Source organism: Lipotes vexillifer, unplaced genomic scaffold (genome assembly GCF_000442215.2).
Source record: "Lipotes vexillifer unplaced genomic scaffold, Lipotes_vexillifer_v1.1 scaffold165, whole genome shotgun sequence".
In the NCBI taxonomy this organism is placed as follows: domain Eukaryota; kingdom Metazoa; phylum Chordata; class Mammalia; order Artiodactyla; family Lipotidae; genus Lipotes; species Lipotes vexillifer.
Window position 1 is genome coordinate 777,258 of NW_006799066.1, and position 15,756 is coordinate 793,013.

Sequence of the window (15,756 nt, forward strand, 5' to 3'; positions counted from 1 at the left end):
CCAGAGCCTGTGCCCCGCAACGGGAGAGGCCACAACAGTGAGAGGCCCGCATACCGCCAAAAAAAAAAAAAAAAAAAAAAAAAAAAAGTTTAATGTGAGAAGTGCTTAATAACGTATGTGTAGAGTCCTGTGCCGTAGCATGGGATGATGTGTTGGTCTGCCTCTGCGTACTGGGGGAGGAAGAAGCACAGACGTGTTACCTTTTATTCTCTGCATATGCCGTTTCTTTTATTCCTCACGGTAGCCTTCTGAATAAGGTGAATGGTATGATTACCATTATACAAATAAGCAAACAAGGCCTAGAGACCTGAAACAACTTTTTCTACCAGCATCACACACAGGATCCAAAAGTAGTCAGGTACTTATCTCTTAAACTGGTGGTGTGTGTTGCAGTGCAGGAGGCTGCAACAGTAAAAGTTTACCAAATGTAAAACACAGTTCTAAGAAGAATTTAAAAAGTGAATCAGGTGTGTCCCTGCCCTTGAGGGGTTTATAGTCCAGCAGTGCTGGTAGAATGTCATAAGGGCTCTGATTGAGGTCCTGGAGAAAGCCTGGAACTTCATAGGGTCCAGAGTGCCTTCCTCCTCGGAAAACTTAGGGTAAGATGGCATTTGAGCTGGTCCTTGGAAAGTGAGTAGGGTTTACACAAGTAAAAATGTTAAATAATCAAAATGTAAAGCTAGGCAAAAACCAGAAAGGTAGTTGTCATTTATTACACATCTGCTAAGTGCCATACCTTGTACTTTCCTCATTGTAAACCATTCAGCTTAACCGTAGTATAGACCCTGTGTCAGATAGTTAGTGGAAATAAGGAAAGATAAGATCATTAGACATGTTGGACTTAGGTAAGCCCTAGGTTGTGACAGGTTAAGGTAGAGTTTGAACTTTATTCTGTAGACAGTAGAAAATATTGAAGTTTTTAAAGGAAAGAGTACAGGACTAGAGTTACGACTAAATTAGAAATTAAATGTGTATATACACACACACATACACATGTGTATGTATATGTCTATATATATTCATGTTGTAATACAGCAGCAGAGACATACTAGATGTTAAATGTAGTCCTTCTGTCTTTTCTCATCCATCTCTGGTGCAGTCATATGTAGGACAGATTAGAAAGATGGGGTGTAGTTCGATGGTTACTACAGTGGTCCAGGTAGGAAGTAATGAAGGCCTTATCTAAGGCAATGATAGTGAAAATGAAGAGGAGGATACTGGTGACAGTTGGAATTAACAGCATTTAGGGGAGGATGTTGTAGGGAGTAAAAAAATTAAAACATTTTCAGGCACTTTTCCATCTCAGAGGAGTACATACTCCAAATGTGAGCTCTTTTTCATGTATTTTTAAATATAAAAGTAACAAAAACACATGATACTGTTAAAACATTATGGAAGGGCAGAAGACTGGATATCGGGGGAGGTGAAATATGACATCATACAAAGAGAAACCGGGCAGGGGGAATACAGAGGTTAAAACTTTGTTAAGCCTAGAGGATCAGGCTACACAGTGACTTCCTTCCAAAGGGTCTGTATGAAAAGGGAAGGGCAAAAGGATAACTTTACAGTGGAGAAACTTGGCAAACTGCCTCAGCCAGGTGACCAACGTTTACATCAGCAATAATCAGTCATGTTGATAGTATGTACCCTCTTGATGAGAATCATACTCTATCTCTGTCGTCTTCCTCCCAAACACCCGTATTCTAGTCAGTCGCAGGGGAAAAAAATCAGACAAATCCCAGCTGAGGCACATTCTACAGTATACCTGACCAGTACTCCTCAAGACTTTTGTCCAGGTCATCAAAAGCAAGGAAAGTCTTGAGACACTATCACAGCCGAGAGGAGCCTGAGGAGACACGACAACCAAGTGTAATGTGGTGTCCTGGATGGGATCCTGGGACAGAAAACGGAGGTAGAAACTAAGGGGGGAAAAATCCAAACTGCGGAGGAGGTTTCGTAAAGAATGCAGGGTAAGAAATAAACTGCCAGGCTAAGGCTTCTTCAGTCCGCATCGTGGCTGAATAAAGAGAGTGGTTGGAGCTCTTCTAAGCCTGTGTTTTACGCTTCAGTGAGGCCTGCCTTCTTCATCTGTTGGTCTGAGCTCAGGTCTGGATGTGGTTCCTGGAGCCCATGCCATACACAGGGTGAGGGAGATCACAGAAACCTGGCAGTGTTCCTTCCTCTTGCATTTACAGCAGAGGATATTGTTTTTTTCCCGGAAGCCAGACAATTATATTGATTATTTTATATACACACACAGCCAGGAAGTCTCCATATTTAAGAGTCAGAAGAATACGTAAATCACTTTGTGAAGGTAGGCGTGCACTATGGAAGCTTCCTAGAGGTTACAGCATTTGAGTTGAGTTTTAGAAATAAGTAGCTGTTAGCTAAGTGGACAAAAAAGTCACCGAGTGTTGGAGAAAGAGCTCTTAAAGTATGCTAAATAAATATGTGCAGAGGCCTGATGTATAAGGAGTACTAGCCTGAGGAATCAGAGGCTTTCAGCTGAGGTTATCTGCTTTACTCATTTTCATGATTTTGGTCTCATCTCAGAAAAAGTGTTTTAGTACTTGGGGTACTTTAATATTGTAAAACGAAGATAAAGAAAAGCGGTAGATGATTTGCATCAAGGGAAGGAGGGCTAGTTCTCCACATCTTCCTATTTCCTTTTCATTTTATTGATTCTTTAGCAAGTCTTTCAGCCTTGTGTGCGTATTTGTTTCTATACCTTCCAGTTTTGAGGAAAAGATGTCTTACGTTCTTAAAGCTACATCCTCTTGAGAACTTTCTTTAATTTCTTTATTACTAAGCTCAGTGCCTGGAATATAGTGAGTACTTAATAAATATTTTTTGAGTGACTGTCTCTTTCCTACCCTCCTAGCCTTCACTGAGAGATTTTTCAAATAAATGCTCTGTATTCCTTGCTTCCTTTTTCCCTTATTACTCTCTCTTATTTCTGGCGTTCGAGTCTCTTTATTGATTACAGTAGGAATTATTAGAGACGGAGTCAACAAGACTGGGACACGAGCAACGTAAAAATCTAAGGTGAAGAAGGAAGGCAAGATTACTCTTGATAAGTGCATTGGTTTTCTAGGGCAGCTTAACAAGTTGTTTCAGGGCTTAAAACAATAAAAGGCTGTTTCTCTCACAGTTCTGGAGGCCAGAAGTCTGAAATCCAGGGATAGGCAGGGCCATGCTGCCTCTGAAGGCTCCAGGGAAAATCCTTCCTGCTGCTTCCAGTTTCTGGTGGCTCTAGGTGTTCCTTGGCTGTGGTAGCATAACTCCATTCTCTGCCTCTTGTCTTCATACGGCCTTCTCTCCTGCGTATCCATCTGTCATTGGAATTAGGCCCAGCCTGAATCCAGGCTGATCTCATCTCAAAATCCTTAATTATATCTGCAAAGATCCTTTTTTCAAATAAAGCCACATTCACAGGTTCCAGAGGTTGGGACTTGGACATATCTCTTTGGGAGCCATTCTAGCTCACTACAGTAAGCCACCAGATCAGTATCTAGTTGCGGTAATTGAGAGGATTGCTATCGTACATGTGAGGGGGATGATGTTTGGAAAACCAGCAGCATGAAAACAACTCTGAAGTCATTTTATTTAAAAGAAAATTATAGATTGTGACTATTTTCTTCAGTTAATTTTAGAAAATATATATTTAAAAATTTGAACTCAAGGTCAGATGGGTTTGGTTGGAGATTTTGCTCCTCAGCTGTATTCATCCTGAAGAAGCCTCTAACACTTTTTATTGAACTTCTGAATTTGCACAATTCAAAATTTTTGCATTTGAGCCTTATGATATTCCTTTGAAGTAGGAATGCCATGTTTTCTTTTTCCCATTTTACAAATGTGGAAATGGAGGTTAGTTTCTATAACTAATTTGTCTGAGGTCACAAGTTATGAAATAATACAGGTGGACTTGAATACTGGTGTTACAACTGTAAAGCTTGTATTCTTTCTAATGTCTATGCTGAGTTTATTAATTTTCTGTTTAAAAAGAGCAGCAGACTTTACTGTTTTTTCATGTTTCACGGGTTTTTCGATTTGGAATGTTAGCACAAAGGATATAGTTTTCTGTGTTTGCAAAATAAGCTACTAACATTTAAACCAATTCGCCATTATCTTGTATGATCTGTATTTGAGGTCTTTCAGTTCTTTGGTATGATTTTAAAACATATAACTCTTCAGTGGATTACTTTCAGTTATGAGGATAGGGCATTCATTCGTGGTTTGTTACATTTTGTTTTTTGAGAACCCAGTGTAGTAGATGACAGTATGCAGCCATGATTTCAGGATGACAGTTGGACAAAACTTCGGTAGTTAGGAATTGGTCTTTTATATTTTTGCTTTTGCCACATCCTTTAAGTTAAAGCTATTTGTCTTGCAGTTTTAAAAATGGAGCCATCATCAGTTTTTTTAAATTATCTTGAAGTTGGTGGAAATCGGTTTAGGACTAGGAAAATTAACTTCAGTAGAATGCCTAGCACTTATGCCAGTGTTCCTTGTGGAGAAGGACCTGTTGCCTAAAAAAAGTCACTGGCAGGTTTATTAGATTCTTGGGCCTAACCAAAGACTAAACTGAATCAGAATCTGTGGGGTGGGATTTTACGAATTGGCATTTTTAATGAGTGTTACTTGTAATCGTTCGGCATTGATGTGGTAGTCAGATAGTCAATTCTCACAACACTGAGTCCTGCTGAGGACAGTGTGTTGGACCCTGAGTAAAGGAAGAAGGTAAGGTGACTTCATAGTAGGACCTCTTAACAGCGGCATTATTAGGTGCAGTAATTTGTATTAATTAAAGAGTGGTCAGGTACCTAAAGCAGTCTTGAGAAAGAAGCACAAAGCTGGAGGCACCACACTCTACCTGATTTCAAACTATATTAGAAAGCTATTGTAATCAAAACAGTATGGTATTAGTATAGAAACACACATAGATCAATGGAACAGAATAGAGAAACCAGAAATAAACCCACACATATATGGTCGATTAATTTATGACAGAGGAGCCAAAACTGCACAGTGGGGGAAAGGACAGTCTCTTCATTAATTGATGTTGAGAAGACTGGACAGCCACATGCAAAAGAATGCAACTGGACCTCTATCTTATACCAGACACAACTGATTATGGACTTTAATTATGTCTACCAAATGCCTTCACAGCAACACCCAGATTAGTCTTTGATTGAATAACTGGAGAGGGCCCTAGTCAAGCTGATGCATCAGAAAGACCGTAATGTTGTTATTTTTATTGAAGTATATCATGCATATAGAAAAAGGCACACGTCCTAAATAAACAGCTCAAAGAATGTTTAGGAACTGGACACAGGTAACTAGCACTGTAGAGGGGCCCTTTTACATTTATTTATTTCATTTGATTCTTACAACAGTTTACCAAAGTGTAGGAGTTTCCCCCATTTTATAGATAGGATTTTGAAGCTCAGAAAGGTCAAGTACTTGCCCCATGTTACAGCTACTAAAGTGACAGAGCTGGGATTCTGACCAGGGTTTTGAGGCATAAATGAAATATTATGAAAATCCAATGTACTATTAGTTCTGCCTGGGGATTGGTAGAATCTTTGAAACAGGAATGCTTTAGCGAAGAAGGTATAGGAATCCCTAAGCTGGAATCTCTAAGCATGAGTTTAGAGTTGCCGAGGAGTGAAGTGTTCCTTGGTAAGAGATACGGGGGAAGAACATGGTGTGATTTCAGAGGACAGGAGATGGTGTGTTATGCTTAAATCTAGGGTCTCTAGACTGTGGTATGATAATATGATCTATTGGAATAACAGTTTTTCAGCCTAAATGCAAAGAACCTTGTTTACTGTTTTGAAGGACTTGAATTTTATATTTTAAGCAATATTCCGTGAGAGCGGGTTAATCATGTGCATTTTAGCAAAAATTTCACAGATGTTTATACAAGTAGGTTGGAGAAAGGGCAAAGGCTAAAGGCAGAAAGATCATGTCTAGGACCAGAACTAGAGCACTGAGGATTAAGAGGAGGAGAGAGCATGGAATTCAAGACGTTTCTGAGAGAATTGATGAGATTGGTGAGCCATTAGCTGTAGATGATAAAGGAGGAAGAGGAATTAAGGATGACTGTGATTTTCTTGTTGGTGTGATGCACTGGGAACCAACTCCAGAGATAAGGAAATACTAAAGGAGATGCTGAGTTTGTTCTGAATTGTTAGAAGGATGGTAGGCAGGAAAATGAAAAGGAATGGATTCGGTTTTGGAAGTTTGAGTTTCAGCCCTGAAGGAATTAAAGTGGACATGTTCAGTAGGCAATTGGATATAATAAAAAGTGAAATTAATTAAGATGGTGGCTGGAGAGATGGATTTGGTAATCACTGACTTATTTATACTTGTAGGTTGGGGCTATAGAACTGGATTAGTTCTCTCAGCTGAAGAGAAAAGATAACCAAATATGAGATGGTGGTGAAACCTCCAGTATTTAAGACTTGCATGGAAGAAGAGCAGTTGCCACAGAATCAAGGGACCAAGGAGGTGGTTATAGCCTGATAAAGCCAGAAGCGATCATTTTCAAGGAGGTTGTAGGTAGATAAACTATATGGAAATATTTTATGGGCATAAACAGATCCTGTTTCTGGACCAAATAAATTGAGGACTGAGAAAAAGACTAGCTAATTCAATATGGCAATCTGGAAAAGTGTTGGTGATTGTGAGCCAGAAACCCCAAGTATTTTATCCAGAATTCAAATAGTAGAAGTCAACATATATTGAATAAGGTGAGCTACCTGTAAATGTAACCGATCCTGACAAATGATCTACAGATAGGTGATTAAGGAGACTTGGGAAACACCACAGTGGCACTTGGATATGTTCTCTGCATTGAAAGATACTTTGATTACCTGAAGAAAGAATATAGTGTCTTGAAAGTGAAGTCAGTATTTGGTCAGAATAAGTGGTATTGTTATTGCTAGAGCAATCCATACTCTGTTGTGAGGTAAGAAAAGGGTTTCAGGCTCTTGTATCACTTAAATGATTATCAGACTGTGAGATGATTCCTGACATCCCTCAGTAATAAAGTCTGTGATTTCTAATTATATTTTTTTTCTATACCATATGGGGAAATTTCAAATGTTAAAAATAGAAATGAAGAAAAGAGACAGAGGAATCTTAATTGCACATTGCTAAGTGAAAGAAGCCAATCTGAAAAAGCTAAAATACCATATGATTCCAGCTATATGACAATCAGAAAAAGGCAGGACTGTGGAGACAGTAAAAAGATTAGTGGGCTAGGAGTGAGGGAGGGACTGATAGGCAGAGCATAGGGGATTTTTAGGGCAGTGAAACTATTCTGTATGGTACTGTAATGGTGGGTACATTATACATTTGTCAAAATCCATGGAATGGATGGCACCGAAAATGAACCCAGATGTAAACTGAGGGCTTTAAGTGATGATGTGTCAGTGTATGTTCATCAGTTGTAACCAGTGTTACCGCTGTGGTGCAGGATGTTGATAAGGAAGGAGGCTGTGCTCCCCTGGGGCAGGGAGTATATGAGAACTTGCCGTACTTCCTGCTCAATTTTGCTATGAACCTATAAAAGTGCTTTTAAAAATAAAGCAGGCTCAGCGGCCATGGCTCACAGGCCCAGCCGCTCCGCGGCATGTGGGATCTTCCCGGACCGGGGCACGAACCCGCATCCCCTACATCGGCAGGCGGACTCTCAACCCCTGCGCCACCAGGGAAGCCCTAAAGCCTCTTTTTTAAAAACAGAACTGAAGGTTCACGTCTCAGTTGTTCACCTATTTTGTACTTTAACACTTAAAAAATAATTTTCTGTTACAAATGAACTTATTTACAGAACAGAAACAGACTCACAGACTTAGAGAACGAACTTATGGTTACCAAGGGGGAAGGATGGGGGGAAGGGATAGTTAGGGAGTTTGGGATTGGCATGTACACACTGCTATATTTAAAATGGATAGCCAACAAGGACCTACTGTATAGCACAGGGAACACTGCTCAATGTTACGTAGTAGCCTGGATGGGAGGGGAGTTTGGGGGAGAATGGATACATGTATATGTATGGCTGTGTACCTGAAACTATCACAACATTGTTAATTGGCTATACTCTAATATAAAAAATTTAAAAACACACAAAGAACTAAAAAAAAATTTCCTTTCTTTCTCTCCTAGATCTGAAAGTTTATTCAAGGGTGTTAGAAATCTAAGGAGTTTGTGCCTTTTGTAATGTAAGAGAGAAATTGTGGATAAAAGAAAGAGAAGAAAACCAAGGTCAAATGTTTTGAAATTCCAATTTATTTTCAGTTAACTAGAATCTTAAAACATTCAAAAAACTTTGAACAAATAAAATAGTTCCTAAAACACACCACACACACACACACACACACACACACACACACACACAGAGTAGACCATGTATTTGATTTGTTACTGGGCATTTTGACAATCATTATAGCATTTGACACTAGGGCCAGTCATTCAGCAAAATTATTAAGTGACTTACCTCTGCCTTGAGACAGGCAGCAAGTGACAAGGTATTCGTTGTCCTCTCATTGAGCGGATAATCTAGAAGACATGGAACAGTTTAGTTTGCATCACTTAACAGAGACCTTCTCCAGCCCTTCAGTCTCTTTTGTTACTCTTCCTCATAGAACTTTATTTTCTTCTTTCAAATGGCAGTCATTATAATTATTTCAAATTACAGTTCGTATAGATTATTTGTGCACTCATTCTGTTAAATTTCTCTCCCTGAGCTAGATGTAAGGAAGGAAGCATATCAGTTTTCCATGTGCACAGTTAGCATTCAATGAAGACTTTTTGAGTAAGTGAATGAATGAATAAATGATGACTGCCTTTGTGTTTTGTAAGTGCAGGATGCTACCAAGTAAGCAGATTCCGTCTAGTGTGAGGTTACGGGCCTGAAAATGAGTAGGAAGTGGTGTGGTATTCAATATTCAGTTCTCCTCAGAGGGCAAGTAGGATGTATATAGAAAATTTGCCTTTAATTTGGGAATTTGGAAGTTATTCAAGACCTCAATAATAGAGTGAAGGAATGCTATTCAGATTAGAGTCGATCCTGAAATGGATCAGCCAGAAGATAGAGTGAGCAGTTTTTCCCAGAAAAGTAGATCCCGAACACTTACTTTGTTTGTTTGTAGGAGACTAAGATAAAATAAACTATAAAAAGAGGAAAGTACTGTTTTTAAAATATTTTCACTACTACAGGAAAAACAGAAGTGCATGAACACTTCACTGCGTGAGTCCTGTGGTGTAGAGGCTGCTGGGAGGACCTGGTTGGTTGTCTCTGGGAGTTGCTGCCACTCTCATCTTTCAGATTGAAATGCTCAATGAATGCAAAAGGATGAAAAGCGTGTTTTGGATTGGTCGACACCTTTCACCCAAATCATCAGTCCTCTAATTCCCCAAGGAATGAGAGCACTGAAAAATCATGGCAGATTGTTCTCAGAGCACCAGAAACCCTAGCTGCCTCTTTTCCAAGTACTCGTATGAAGTATTTCTTAATTTCTGTGAATTTTGTCCCTTAAATTTTTTTTCTTTTAACTTTCAGGTGTTGGTAAATCATGCTTATTGCTACAGTTTACAGACAAGAGGTTTCAGCCAGTACATGATCTTACTATTGGTAAGTTTTATAAAGAGATGAGAAGCATTTAGAAGTTTTGGGTAGTGGGAATGGAATGTGCTAGAGGGCTCATTCCATCAGTGATGAGTCAGAAATCAGTGAAACTAGATTTGTTGCTGTACAGAGTTTAGTCTCCATCACTTTTAAAAAATATAAGTATGTATAGTAAAAATAATATTCCCCAACTCTGTAAAAGTGGTTGGAATGCAGCAAGACATTAATACTTGATTTTGATTGTATTTAATGATAAAACAGTTGATTGAGAGACAGTATATCATGGGGAGGGGTTAAGAGCAGAGACTCTGGAACAGTTTGTCAGAGTTCACATCAGGGCTCTGCTGCTAACTAGCTGGGCCAGCCACTTTACCACTCCATGCCTCAGTTTATCTGTAAAATGAGAAAAATAGTGGTAACCATCTCAAAAAATTATTCTGAACAGTAAATGAGTTAATAAATATGATGCATTGAAACAGTGCCTGGCAGCATGTTAAGTGCTTTAGGCTTACCTATAATTATTAATTGAGAAAAATTACCATCAAGCATTTTTTAGTTTCCTCAATTGTGAAGAATAAATGAGACAGTTACTGGTAAGGGTAAGGAATGGTCAACAAATATTAGCTGTTATTACTATTAGCTACACTAGTTTTTATTATTAGTGATATTATTCATTAATATGCAAAAGTGTAAAATTAAGTGAAAAACTAAAAAGTTTGAGCATACTGTTTCAGGGTTCTTACCTGTTTTAAAAAAATTATATTTATACCCTGAAAGCTAAAGAATCTAGATTATTCTTCTATGGCTGTAGCCCAGTAACAATTAGAGATTAGTCAACCATGAAGAAACAAGGTAACTGGAAATCTAGTTAAACTTTACAATTGATAGCTTAATGTATCTTTTCAGCCAGTGACTGCTTATGTTCTATAGATATGATTACAAGGTGATTCTCATGTCCTGTGTATTTTTAAAATACCAAATCGAAGATAGAGTTTATGAATCAAATTATTAGATCAGTTAATAGTATTCAACCAAACCACATGTACTTTGCAGATATCTTTCCTTACTGGCTACTATCAATAAGAACATGTGGTTCCATTTTCATTTTGATAGTTTTAATTATATCCAGTAATGATGGGTAAAACACGTACTGCTCTTTCATGCTGATCGTCACAGTGCAGTTTAACTTTGGTGAGCTCATCCTTGTGTAGGATCTGCTCTTTGCTCCGTAGGTCTGAACCTTGAGGCCATCTCTTCGGCATGATTTGGCCCTGAGACAACTAGCCAGTTGTTTTTCATATAGGGTACTAGACAAAAGTGTCTTCCTTTTCGTTGAAGCTTTCGTGTAAATTTCTAGTTGTTAGGGCACACTTGATTGGGCGGATGGGCCTGAGCCTCACTGCTGTTAGAAATCGGCGTAGGCTCTACTTGTGGGAGCCTATGTAAGGGGGAGTGAGTACACCAGAGGGAGTTTTTAGGAAACTGTGACTCATGTAACTGTACCAGCTGGCTTCCCTCTGGGTTCGCTGATGCGAGGCACTGGGAGTTAGGAGGCTAAAAGCAAAGAGAAACTGAGGGCCTTCTCCCCTCTCTGCTGGGACTAACTGTGTGCCCTCCGTGGCTTCAGCCACAGCCCCTGCCCGACAGGCCCACTGGTGGTCTGGCTCCTGGGCTCTGGCAACCCTGGTTTCTCTCTTTGCCCCTGGCCTAGGGGCAGCAGCAGCTTCCGGCTGTTCCTAATCTCTGGTTTGCTTTACCCTCTGCTCCCTGGGCTTCTCAGCCCTTCCTTTAATGTAACCAGTTCCCTACTTTAAATGCCCTCTGTTTTAAATACCTACGTATGGTTTCTGTTTTTCTGGTTGGACCCTGACTACTATACCTTGTGACACCCATCACAAGAATTTATTTTTCTGACATAAAAACAATTTAGAAGGTAATTAGCACGTGTTTTTTAAAGGAATGTTGGAGTGATTGCTAAAATAGGCATAAGGCAGTATTTGATTCTGCTGCGTACTTGCCTTTGCTTGATGAGTAGAGGAGGGTATAATATAAAATAATAATGACAGTGGACCCATACCAAATATTTTGTATATAGTAACTTTTTATTGAAGTATAGTTAATTTACAGGGTTATGTTAGTTTCAAGTGTACAGCAAAGTTATTCAGTTATACATACATATATGTATGTTCTTTCTCAGATTCTTTTCCATTATAGGTTATTAAAAGATATTGAGTATAGTTCCATGTGGTATATAATCGGTCCTTGTTGTTTACCTATTTTATATACAGTAGTGTGTTTACATTAATCCCAAACTCCTAATTTATGCGCCTCCCCCCCACACCCCCTCACTGCTATCCCCTTTGGTAACCAGAAGTTTGTTTTCTATGTCCTTGAGTCTGTTTCTATTTAAATAAGTTCATTGGTATCATTTTTTAGATTCCACATATGTAATAACTCTTCTAATCTTGAAAAAAAATTATGAGATGGATATCATTAATACCATTTACAAATAAGAGAAACTAAAACACAGAAGAGATTTAATAACTTAGCTTTCTCAGGGTCACACAATTAGTAGGTATCGATTATTGAATGCTCAGTAAATGGATACTGTGCAAGGATGCAAGTACTTACTCTACAAGGATGGTAATGATCTAGAGGTAATTTAGAAAGTGTGTATTTACCTTCAGAGTATTTTGTCCTGGAAGGTTGAAAGTGACTAACATATATGAAGAAAATAAGCATCACTCCCTAACTGTGTCAGGTAAATGAGGCCCGGCCTTTGGTTCCACAGATAATTTCTCTGGCAGCCAAATTGGCTGTTAATTGAAAATGTATCTGGGAAGAGAGCCTCAAGGGCATGGGGGATGATGGTTTATCCCATTAAAAATAAAAGAAAAAAAGAAAAAGATAAGGAAAACTTTCTAAATTAGATTCTCAAGCATATATATACTTAAGGAAAAAGTTTAATAAAATTTTTTACTATCCAGAAGAGAAGTAATGAGGTTTTTGGGTTTTTTGTTTGTTTCTGCGAGTTCTAGGACACTTCAGGTTTCAGTATTTTCTTTTGCCACATAGAATACAAAGGTAAAACCTGCATTGAACCCAGTTATGAGAAGGTAAATGGGAAAGAGAGAATACAAAGGTAAAACCTGCATTGAACCCAGTTATGAGAATGTAAATGCGAAAGAGTTAATGTTTTTGAGGCTGAAATTGAATTCTTTGTTTCTGTTTCACTTGATAGGAAAACAGAAATCATAGTTTTTCAGTAATCAACATGCTTGTCAATTTTTTCTTTGGAGATGTATACCATTCTTTATCTTCTTATCATCATTCTTTATCTCATTCCTAGATAATATAGTAGCCTTTTAACTAGTTACTTGACCTCTTGATTTTTTATTCTCTGTCCTGACCTTATTAATAAGTGAATTTAAAGTAGCAATCTTATTATATTTACCTGCTTTAGAACCAATCCTGATTTTCATGTAACATGTCTTTAAAATTGGATATGTTCTTACGGGCAAAATCTTTGTTTAAGGACTTTTTAAGCTTCAGTAATCTCTTGTGTATTTACTTTGATTAAAGTGATAAATATACCAAAACTCAATTACGGCTTAATTTAAGGAAAGGGAATATATGGAGTTTTATAAAGAACCCACAGGAGGGTGGGGACGTGGACTTGGGAACGGGCAGGAATGGCGCATCTTAAGAGGCCAGGAAGCAGAGACCATAACAGCCATCCTACAGCAGATGATGGAATGGTTGCCAGTCAATTTTAGTATCTTTATCCCTCAAAGAAAATGTGACACATATACACAATGGAATATTACTCGGCCATTAAAAGAAACGAAATTGAGTTATCTGTAATGAGGTGGATGGACCTAGAGTCTGTCATACAGAGTGAAGTAAGTCAGAAAGAGAAAGACAAATACTGTATGCTAACACATATATATGGAATCTAAGGAGGAAAAAAAAAAAAGTCATGAAGAACCTAGGGGTAGGACGGGAATAAAGACACAGACCTACTAGAGAATTGACTTGAGGATATGGGGAGGGGGAAGGGTAAGCTGTGACAGAGCGAGAGAGTGGCATGGACATATATACACTACCAAATGTAAGGTATATAGCTAGTGGGAAGCAGCCGCATAGTGCAGGGAGATCAGCTCGGTGCTCTGTGACCACCTAGAGGGGTGGGATAGGGAGGGTGGGAGGGAGGGAGACGCAAGAGGGAAGTGATATGGGAACATATGTATATGTATAACTGATTCACTTTGTTATAAAGCAGAAACTAACACACCATTGTAAAGCAATTATACTCCAATAAAGATGTTTAAAAAAAAAAATTTTTAGTATCTTTATCCCTCTGCCCAGGATGTCATTTCCAGAGAAGGAGTATCTGCTTCCCCTTACCTACCCACCCTTGGTATCAGTTAAGGGTCTGTTTCTAATTTGCAGTTGTTTTTCATCAAATTTGACATTATGCATTGGATTTAAGAAATCTTGAATCCCATTGAGCCATGCAGATGTTTTTGGATTGTGGTTAAAAACCCATCCATGACAGTGGAAGGAAAAACAGGATTTCTCTCTGGCTATAAACAATAGATTCATGAAAAGGCCTCCATTTTGTCAACTATCTTGCTGATGTGTAGAATTTTCTACTTTAGAACATTCCTTTTAAATACTGGCTATTTCAAAGAACATTTGTCCCATACTTAGTCACTGGTTTCTTTCCTCAGCTACTTGTTTTCGTGTCGCTAACGGTAAGCTGGTGGATGGTTGTTTTGGGTGCCCCCCACCCTGTGGCACACAGTATGTATGAATAAATGCATGTAGATAGATAAATATGTAAACACTGTAATGGTTTTTTGTTTTTGCGGTACGTGGGCCTCTCACTGTTGTGGCCTCTCCCGTTGTGGAGCACAGGCTCCGGACGTGCAGGCTCAGCGGCCATGGCTCAAGGGCCCAGCCGCTTCACGGCATGTGGGATCTTCCCGGACCGGGGCACGAACCCGTGTCCCCTGCATCGGCAGGCGGACTCTCAACCACTGCACACCAGGGAAGCCCCACTGTAATGGTTTTATATAACTTAGTTTTATAGTTTTGCATTTTTCATTCTAGTACATCATGACTCCTAGGTCCCTTTTCTTTGGCTTTCCTGTATTTCTGAGTCTAAGAAACATACCGTTAGTTTCTTTGTATTGACTATGCCCCTAGGATGGAATAAGTAATAAAATATAAGAGTGGAAACCCCATCAAGTTACATATCCTGGGAGGCTAAGTTACCTTTGTACTCACTCTCCTAGTCACAGTTGGGGGAATTATAGGAGATGCTGAAATGGAATTCTGGCACTGGGCAGTATGCCCTTTCCTGGGCACCTAACTAAAAGCTGTTTTTCTGCCAGGATGACATCTGGTTTCTGGGGACCATGTGTGTCTTCCCTTCACCCTGACTCTGATGTAAATACTGATAGAACACACTCCAAGCAGTAATGATGTGGTATAATGTGAGTGATAGACCTCTTGTAGAGTCGCCTTCACAGTTGTTTGCTATTCTGAAATTACCCCCTCTTTTTCTCCTCCTCCTATTTTGATGATTAAATGAGTACTTTCAAAAGAGCTGATATATGCAGGGAAAAAAGCCAGAGTAGTAAACTGATAAGTGTAAAGTTTGTATTCCCTTTGACCTGCAATCCTATTTCCTGTAATTTGCCAAAAATCATAATCATAAGTTGAAAAATTCATTTCAGCATCAACTACTTAGTGAAGATTTGAAGACAACCAAAATTTGTAGCAGTAGAGTAACCAACTTAATAAAATGCGTGTATATATAGAGATAACACACACACAGGAATATTATGCAGCCATCAAAAACAATAGTATAGTTTTATATATTTTTTGATTTGTAAAGATACTTTGTGGTAAGGAATAATGTTGATGACACAGTGACTGAAAAGCAAATTGCAGAACAGCATTTATGTGTTCCCATTTATATAAAATCGTATACTTCTGTGTGTATTTTATTCATGGAGCAATGTCTGAAAATATGTTTAAACAATGGTCATCTCTAGTGGGTGGATTTGGAGATTTCTTTCCTAGTTGATAACCCATGCTGGGAACCAAGACGA

At 38.8% G+C, this 15,756-nt stretch overlaps 1 protein-coding gene across 3 annotated transcripts in view; it reads left to right on the forward strand.

Annotated features, from left to right (window-relative positions):
• The window catches only part of RAB2A (RAB2A, member RAS oncogene family), a 74,342-nt gene that overhangs the window by 18,973 nt on the left and 39,613 nt on the right, over nt 1–15,756 (forward strand). For 2 of the 3 annotated variants that reach the window (XM_007471470.1, XM_007471471.1), the window contains exon 2: nt 9,569–9,640. The exons of the other annotated variant lie outside the window; for it this stretch is intronic. In XM_007471470.1, coding sequence (XP_007471532.1) covers nt 9,569–9,640 — 72 coding nt within the window. The remainder of the gene's footprint in view (nt 1–9,568; nt 9,641–15,756) is intronic. 3 annotated transcript variants of the gene reach the window in all.